The 9789-nt window shown below is 51.4% G+C and overlaps 1 protein-coding gene across 5 annotated transcripts in view; it reads right to left on the reverse strand.

The window, feature by feature from the left end:
- The window catches only part of LOC139765540 (uncharacterized), a 470248-nt gene that overhangs the window by 42470 nt on the left and 417989 nt on the right, over window positions 1-9789 (reverse strand). Inside the window, exon 1 of one of the 5 annotated variants that reach the window (XM_071693105.1) lies at window positions 4847-5701. The exons of the other annotated variants lie outside the window; for them this stretch is intronic. Within the exon in view, the coding sequence (XP_071549206.1) occupies window positions 4847-5227 (381 nt within the window). The 5' untranslated portion in view covers window positions 5228-5701. Of the gene's footprint in view, window positions 1-4846; window positions 5702-9789 lie in introns of those variants that run through there. 5 annotated transcript variants of the gene reach the window in all.

The raw sequence follows: 9789 nt of genomic DNA on the forward strand, positions 1-9789 counted from the left end.
TCCAGGTTTAGGAGCAGCGGAGTCTGTGGACCACTTCGAGAGTGTTCCACACTTCCCACGCCCCCAGTGGAGAGAGAGAGAGAGAGAGAGAGAGAGAGAGAGAGAGAGAGAGAGAGAGAGAGAGAGAGAGAGAGAGAGAGAGAGAGAGAGAGAGAGAGAGAGAGAGAGAGAGAGAGAGAGAGAGGTGAGTTTCGGAAATCCAACTGGTGATATATGTCTGGGGCTGAGTCAGATGAGACTGCGGCTAGTGTAGTAAGATCCCCAGATCAGGTTCCTTCCCATAATACCCTTCCATGTTGAGAAAAGCACCCGACGCCAGCCAGCCAGCCAGCCAGCCTCCTCCTCCTCCTCCCGCCCCGTCTCCAACCATGTCAATTTTCTTTCAGGAGACTTCAACGACTGCCAAGGAGCGATCAAACTCCCACCACATGGCACGAAGGAGACCCTCCACACTGCCGTAAGGATGACTCTCTCTCTCTCTCTCTCTCTCTCTCTCTCTCTCTCTCTCTCTCTCTCTCTCTCTCTCTCTCGTCACGACAACGACCATCCCAACGTCTACCTCATCCAATAACATCCCACGCCGCTCGAACGATCGTATATATATATCCCATTCTGAACCTCTGACACACAGTGCCATAATGATAATAATAATATTCTCGCTTCATTGTGTGTTGGTTTGTCACACACGCGACGAGGGAGGGACATGAGAGAGAGAGAGAGAGAGAGAGAGAGAGAGAGAGAGAGAGAGAGAGAGAGAGAGAGAGAGAGAGAGAGAGAGAGAGAGAGAGAGAGAGAGAGAGAGAGAGAGAGAGAGAGAGAGAGAGAGAGCCGGACGACAGAAGACCTTAATGGTCTACGCCGGACGACAGAAGACCTTCTTGAATGGTTTATGCCGGACGACAGAAGACCTTCTTGAATGGTTTATGCCGGACGACAGAAGACCTTCTTGAATGGTTTATGCCGGACGACAGAAGACCTTCTTGAATGGTTTATGCCGGACGACAGAAGACCTTCTTGAATGGTTTATGCCGGACGACAGAAGACCTTCTTAAATGGCCTATGACGTAGATAACTGCTGGAGGAGGACAGTTGTTAACAGTTTTTCCTTAAACCTCCTAAACTCCTGGTCTACATGGATGGAGGAGAGAGAGAGAGAGAGAGAGAGAGAGAGAGAGAGAGAGAGAGAGAGAGAGAGAGAGAGAGAGAGAGAGAGAGAGAGAGAGAGAGAGAGAGAGAGAGAGAGAGAGAGAATTTCAACTGGTGATATATGGCTGGGATGTGCTAGAGGAGGGGTCGGAGTCGGAGGAGGAGGAGGAAGGGTTAGGGTCGAGCCCCCGGGTGGTCGAAGGACTGCCTGCCCCTGAGTGTGGGAACCCCCACGCCTCACTACCACATCCAGCCTGGCCTCAGGGTTCCCTCTCCTCCATCATCATCCTAAACCTTTCTTCTTCTGTGACGTGCGACACACACACACACACACACACACACACACACACACACACACACACACACACACACAGGCCTCCCTGGTGCAGTGGTTAGCGTTACTGACCATGAGTCAGCACGGGGCAGCCCTGGGCCAGGCCCGTATGGGGTTAGAGGTTCCTGGGCGTGGCCGTCGGCCCATCGCCAATCCAAGGGTTCATCTACCCTTCGGGGTCTGGTCGATGTATGGGTACCTGGCTGTGTGTGTGTGTGTGTGTGTGTGTGTGTGTGTGTGTGTGTGTGTGTGTGTGTGTGTGTGTGTGTGTGTGTGTGTGTGTGTGTTGGAGTAAAGATACAATACATATAAAAATGTTTGAAAGACGGGGCAACACGAGTATAAAACTCACTCCCCGTAACATACAAATAGTAATCACACACACACACACACACACACACACACACACACACACACACACACACACACACACACACACACACACTGCGGAGGGAGGTGGGTGTGGGTGTGGAACGTGTTAACCAACGTGCGCCTCACAGATGGACATCATCGGCAGTAAACTGTCTGGTCAAACAGCCTCACTTGTGAAACTCCTTCTGTTACGGAGGACTCAGGTCTCACACCAAACAGACCAACTTAAAAAGATTTGATCATCTCTGTGTATCCCATACTCGCATCACGGAACACCACACACACACACACACACACACACACACACACACACACACACACACACACACACACACACACACACACACACTTGCGGTGTAAAAGCGAACAAGTTTGCAACACCTAAGTGTGGAAACCCACATTTCGCTTCAGCACACGAGACGACTTGGGGTCTGTGTGTGTGTGTGTGTGTGTGTGTGTGTGTGTGTCAGCTGGAGTGACGCCTAGCGTTACGCTGGGCGTTACGGTGACGTTCCCCGAGAGCTGAGGACACGATCCTGAGACAAGAGTATCAAATGAACCTCTCAAACCCACCAGTCAAGGTGACATCCACCACAGTATGAGCTGGAGGTGTGGCCAACACACCATCCTCCTCATACTTCTCCTCATGTCATACTCTGCCTCACAAACGAGACGGAGTGAATCATTCCAGTAATTTACGTTACACCGAGTCGGCTGGCGCTGCGGTGGAGCTCTTGGAGGCGTGGTTCGCCAGGGGCCGTGAGAGCCAACAGGGGTTCGTTACCCGTAAAGTCATAAATCTAAAGAGGGACTCAGTGGGCCAGGGTCGACCAACTCCCTCCCTCCCTCCCTCCCGCTCCTCCTCCCCGTCTCTCTCCCCCACACAACACGTCTCCTGCCTCCACCTCAACCAACCACTCGTCTCAGCCACAACACCTGAGGTCTGGAAGGTAAGTTACCACGCCCATCGCTGCTTCTCTGGTCGATTGAGCTAGTGGGGGAAGCAGCCTGCAAGCCTATGCGAATCCCTACGGCTCAAATGATCGAGCAAATGGTATGGATAATCACCCATCATATACCTTAAATGCTTCCCACGGGTGGGTCCGTGTCGTCCAACCTCACCTGCTGGTCACATCCCACCCTAATCTACGTCTCCCGTCCTCCTCTCTCTAATGGCATCATATCCTCCCCTTCCTCTTCCCTTCTTTAAACTCCCAGCTTAAATCCTCCCCTTCCTCTTCCCTTCTTTTAACTCCCAGCTTACATCCTCCCCTTCCTCTTCCCTCCTTTTAACTCCCAGCGTACATCCTCACCTTCCGCTTCCCTCCTTTAAACTCCAAGCTTATATCCTCCCCTTCCTCTTCCCTCCTTTTAACTCCCGGCTTATACATCCTCCCCTTCCTCTTCCCTCCTTTAAACTCCCAGCTTACATCCTCCCCTTCCTCTTCCCTTCTTTTAACTCCCAGCTTACACTGGGGTTCGTTCGACACTATGAGACTGGCGGGGATCGGTCACGACAGCGGCATGTGTATGGAAGCAACTCTATCGTTCTTCGTCATGACCAGATTACGAATCATCAACGTATAGTCAGCAACGCAGGGACATATCATCATCATTCTGTACCACAGGCTAACCAGAGCTGCACTCAAGTGACCTTGGCCCTACCACTCATGTCGCAAGCCTACCTGTCTACTTACTTACCTCGCCAATCCTCCCTCAGAATGGTGAGGCCTCCCTCACCACCCACACTCCCACTCTCATTCATTTATCCTCAACTCAGCAGTCATGTCACAGGTCTGCTCCCCAGACGCCCGCTCAGAGAGTGGCGAGGCCTACCCTCCCTACTACACCCACTCAGGAGGTGGCCAGGTCCACCCTCTCCACACCTACTCAGGGAGTGGCCAGGCCTACCTTTCACAAACCCACTATGACAGGCCTACCTTCCCCACAACCACTCAAGAAACGACCAGGCCTACCCTCCCCTAAAATTCCACAGTTCCTGCCCGTATCATACATCTTATTCCGAGGGTAAGCTTGATGTTGACAGACCTTCCCCGGGCAGGATGAGCTGACCACATCCCCGCCTTACGCTCCGATCAACTTCCATTCAGTCCAGAGCGGCTGGCTCCCTCCCCCGGACGGTTTATGGCTCCTCACTCCTCCGCTGTGGTCAGGGCTCGAGACAGCTAAATTACCCAGGTATATCATGTCGGGTAATTGTAATAGCGGGACGTAAACATGGGTGATTACACGGTAATAAACCACTTACCCGGAGCAGCAAATACCCCAAGGGTGAGCCTCACCCCTGGGGCCACGTCTCGCCCCTGGGGGCACACCTCAACCCAAGGGATACGTCTCGCCCCCAGAGGCATGCAAAGGCTCCACATGAGAGGCAGATAATGACAGTATAATGATTAAATAAACGACCGTGGTATGGCAACACTAGCTTATCGAAGATGATAATGATGATGATAATGATAATACTACTACTACTACTACTACTACTACTACTACTACTACTACTACTACTAATAATAATAATAATAACAATAATAATACATCTTAATCTCTTAAGCTGGTATGGTGACAATCATAAGATGTATCATAGTGAATACATTTTTTCAAAATGTCTTTAGTCTGAGTATGTTATTTCTTTACCCTTTACTTCAGGAACCTTTTCAGGAGGAATAATGAGTAATGATGAGTAAAGCCTCATACTATGGGACTGACATCTGACCTCGACATATTTTACAAGTACTGTGTAGTGAGTATTCTCAACACTACACACTCCCACAACAGACCTGAAGGATGTAACCTTATAGGTATAAGGACCAAGTGCTAATACGATTCAGGGCACCAAACCTACCCAGCTGGGCTCCTCAGGGCACCAGACCTTCACAGCACACATTTGGGCCCCTCAGGGCACGAGACCTTCACAGCTAGGGCCCCTCAGGGCACCAAAGGAGGGAGAGGAAGGGCAGAAGAAGCACTCACCGGATCAGTCTTCCTGCGGCGGAGGTTGAAGCAGAGGAACTTGGCGCCCATGATGTTCCTCTTCTCCCGCCGCTCATACTCTTCCCTCCTCTCCCAGATCTCCTTCCTCCGCTCCCAGCTCCTGAGCCGCCTCTCCAGGCTGGCCCTCCGCCTCTCGCTCTCCTCCCGCCAGCACTCCTCCACACACGTGTAGTGGTTCACCGCCTCCTCTATTACCCCCTCCTCCTCCTCCTCTTCTTCCTCCTCCTGATCCTCTTCCTCTTCTCTGCTCTCCACGAGAGGCGTCGCCTCAAAAGTCACGGACGAGCCTTTGTTCCTCAGGTCGAATGTCTGTCTCCTCTGCCGTTTCTCGAGTCTCCCGACGTGGAAATCGCTCACCATCGTTTCGCCGACGCGGGTGACCGACACTTACACCCAGCAAGAGCGAAGACGCACAGACACACACGCGCGCACGAACACGCACCTCTCCCTCACGCGTATCACTTCTTCGATATCCTTCCTTTTGGATTTTCAGTCTCAAGTCATCTGCTCGGATGATGTAGTTGCTCGTCTCTTCACTTGCCTGGTGTGGCTGAAGGAGTCGTACCTCACCTTCAGGAGTACCTGAGGTATCGAACACGTCAGGAGAGGCGAGGACAACGTAATTTTCAGAAGGTTCCCTCCCTCACGCAACTCATCACACCATATCCCCACCACCACCAGCACCACCACTGAGTGCCAACCCGTAGCAAATCCCACCACAGCACCACACTTTGACTACCCTGCCACAACGCCACACTTTGGTTACCCTGCCACAACGCCACACTTTGGTTACCCTGCCACAGCACCACACTTTGACTACCCTGCCACAACGCCACACTTTGGTTACCCTGCCACAACGCCACACTTTGGTTACCCTGCCACAGCACCACACTTTGAATACCCTGCCAAAGCACCACACTTTGATTACCCTGCCACAGCACCACAATATGACTACCCTGCCACAGCAGGACACCATGGTTAACCCAGCCAGTGTTCGCCACAGCGCGGCTACTCTTCCCCAGCACCACACAGCGTTACACGCCCCTCCGTCACTCAATTCTTTAGTCTACATCCACTCCGACGGAGGAGGAGGTGGCGCTGCAGGAGGGTCTGCAGTAGTCACGTCAGGTCAAGGCCAGAATACCATAGTTTAACCTGAATATCTTGACCAAATTTTCTTTGAATATCAGATGTTACTGAGGACCTGCTGGTTGTAGGGCTCCACCCTCCTGGCGAAGGAACACAACCCCCCTTATCCCCCAGAGACTCGCCCATCGACCACGACATCAGGCAGGGGACACTCAGGGGAAAAAAAAATGTAAACAGAATTTTTGGAGTTTGTCTAAGTAAAGTATTAGTGAGAGAGAGAGAGAGAGAGAGAGAGAGAGAGAGAGAGAGAGAGAGAGAGAGAGAGAGAGAGAGAGAGAGAGAGAGAGAGAGAGAGAGAGAGAGAATAAGTCGTCCATAATCATTACGAATTACCACAATTCATCCTTTAGTTTCATATATTTCCGTGTGCGTTAAGAGCTCATCTATATATTAATATCCGTCAATCATAGAGAAAAATGAACTCGGGGAAATACATTTCGTAAAAGGAATAATATTAACTCCAAGTCTTTTTTTCTTTTTTTTCGTAACGATGAAAATTCAGTTTGTGAGTATGAGAAAGTTCCAGTAATATCCTCCATCTTGTTTTGTGGCAATCTTGGTGGTGGTGGTGGTGATGGCGGCGCTGTTATCACACACACACACACACACACACACACGGGCCTCCCGCAGGTGGTGGCGGAGGAGCCTCACCTCACGACAGACGAGTCTCCCCCTCCGCAACCTCCTCCCTTCCCTCACGATCATCACCCGCATAGAAAACGGACGTCCTCGGTTCGCCTCGCTAGTCACGACCACATTGTCACCAATGCCCTCACGACGACCACAATGTGACCGACCTCGTCACGACCACACTGTGACCGACCTCGTCACGACCATAATGTGACCGACCTCGTCACGACCATAATGTGACCGACCTCGTCACGACCACAATGTGACCGACCTCGTCACGACCACACTGTGACCGACCCCGTCACGACCACACTGTGACCGACCTCGTCACGACCACAATGTGACCGACCTCGTCACGACCATACTGTTACCGACCTCGTCACGACCACATTGTCACCAACTCCGTCACGATCACTTGTTACGCACCTCGTCACGACTACACTGTGACCGATAGCCACATATTATTCCTCCTTATCGCCTCATTTTCCATAGTCTCCGCTTAATTTAGCCGTTCAGGAGCAAGCGTAAGCGTAGGTGCTAAGTAATCGAAGCTGGACCTACTGACTGAGGTGTCCAGAGGTTTGAGCGTTGGTATAGAAGACCTGATGGTGTGTGATACCGTCCTCAACTGCTTGTGGCCCCTGTAGGGAGAGCAGCGCCTCAGCTGTGGATGCAGCGGGGTTTGGGGAGTCCCTGCGTGTTTTGGAGGTATGGTGCCTTTGTGGATTTGCTCGACTCTCTCCCAAATTCTCTACTTATATTAGAATCACGAGATAAAGATTTAACGAAGTTTCCCCATTTCTCTCTCTCTCTCTCTCTCTCTCTCTCTCTCTCTCTCTCTCTCTCTCTCTCTCTCTCTCTCTCTCTCTCTCTCTCTCTCCTTAACCTTCTGTTTTCATGCCAGGAGCTGGTCTGCTACCCTCCTGAAAACGGTGTAGGGCACCTCTGCTTTGGTGTTGTTCCACTTACGTTTTGTTCTGACGTATTGGTTTGGTCATCTACGTACCAAGCTGGGTCAGCTTTGTACCATTGTTTTCACCTGGGGCATTGGTGGCCTGATGGTTTTTGGGGAGTCGTAATATGAAATTAAGGTTTCGATCGTGGGTACCAGGTCTGGTAAGAGACGTCTAGGCAGTGAGAGGGGTGTAGTCTCCGTCCCAGGCGCCCAGGTCTATGATGATTGCATCTTTGTGTTTACCTCAGGATGAAGAGCCTCTTTCTATGGAGGGGGATAGTCATCCCAGGTGATGGGATAGAGAGCGTGATTTGTAGGGCGTAGTGGTCAGAGGTTAGGGTGTCGACAAGGGAAAAGTCTGACTGTGTCCGTATCGTACAGTACAACGTAGTCAAGTCGATTACCTTCTAAATGGTTAGGTTGTTTGGGTCAGCAGATGCCTACCATTATGGTTAATACGGGTGGGTAAATGTGGCTATACAGTCGAATGAACAGAACTCAGATCCCCCATGAGGACGGTCGGGGAGGAGTCGTCAATATTGGGCCAGCAACTCACTCATGGATGAGGAACGGATATATATACTTTAGCATAAGACATTCAAAAATAGGGTCATAGTTTGCCCTGATGGAGTATGGTTTCAAGCTTGTGCATACCCTTATGTTGTGTGTTAGCGCTCTCTGACTGGGGTGGATGTCTTAACATATGTGACTAACCCGTGTGTGTCATCTACTGAGGCACAGGAGGCATATCCTAATCACCTTAAGTGTCTCTTATGCTTAATCGTTGCTTCTTGAAGGCAGATGCAGTCTAGGTCATGTTCTCTGACGCCATGTTCTTGGAGGAGCATAAGTATAGAATATGAGGCAATATTCCAGGCAAGGAGGGTAAAAGGGTTCACTTGTGTGTGTGTGTGTGTGTGTGTGTGTGTGTGTGTGTGTGTGTGTGTGTGTGTGTGTGTGTGTGTGTGTGTGTGTGTGTGTGTTGGCAGTATGGTCATCCGTGATTGTTATCTGAGTCACTGTGTGAGGAGATGGCAGTGGATTGAGATGTCACGCCGGCCGGGTTGGTCTGTCTGTGGTGTCGGCTTACCAAACTCCCTCCGATGCCCAGCAACGAGCAGTGCTCCTCCTGGGCCGTGCAGGTCACCAGTGTGGCTTACCATCGCCTTCGTCTGGCTGTCCATTTCAATGTACTTGTTCCCGAAGGTCGACATGTGGATACCCAGACTCAGGTCCTTTCCGTTGGGAGTTGGATGTCCATAAAGGTTGTGGGGAGCTGGTGCTCCCCATTACGTGGGAGGTGACTTGTGCCACACCATTTATAGCCCCACACTCACAAGTCCGACCCCCCCACACACACACTCCAGGCCCTCAGTTATCACACTGGGGTCATGTTAAACAGCGCTAAGTCGCCCGCTTGGTGTGTGTGTGTGTGTGTGTGTGTGTGTGTGTGTGTGTGTGTGTGTGTGTGTGTGTGAGGGGGTCCTCCTCCTCCTCCTCCTCCTCCTCCTCACACCTGCCACTCCACGCTAATCCTCCCACCCTCGCACCCTCGCCACACACCCTCCACGACCAGGAAGTGGCTAGCTCTCTGACTCTATCTCTGTCCTTCTCACCTTGGGTAACTGCTCTCTGTCTATCTGTCTGTCTATCTGTCTCTCACACACAGTGGGTCGAGTTATGACTCTGTGCACAGCAGTGTTCCCGACTCCTGTCGGCTGAGCGAACGTGAAAACATACCGGAGAGGAAGATTGGCACCACTGCCACGGGTGGATGGTGCACCACTTGGCAACACTGGGCTTGTCACAGCTGTGCGAAACACAGGACGAACTACCAACGATCATATATCTGTTTACAGTATGGGGCGTGTATATATAGAGAGAGAGATTTCCATGTGCCTCATATAAGAAAAAAAAAGGTAGTTTTTTCGGCCTACGTTTTCTTACGCGCGTTAAACGGCAGTATCTGGAAATAACGGGTACGCTTTTCCTCCCGCCCGTTGGAAGACGACAACAGGCAAACGGGACACACGTAAAGGAGTAATGTGACCTTTTAAAGGGTTGGTGAGATCTGCTGGCGAGGACGTGGGTCATGGATCATGTTGCAACCACATCTTGCATGATCCTTTCGAGGTGATCAGCGGCGCCACGAGCAAGCGGCCCATGGACCTCCGGGCGAAGGCAAGCG

Source organism: Panulirus ornatus, chromosome 4 (assembly GCF_036320965.1).
Source record: "Panulirus ornatus isolate Po-2019 chromosome 4, ASM3632096v1, whole genome shotgun sequence".
Lineage (NCBI taxonomy): Eukaryota > Metazoa > Arthropoda > Malacostraca > Decapoda > Palinuridae > Panulirus > Panulirus ornatus.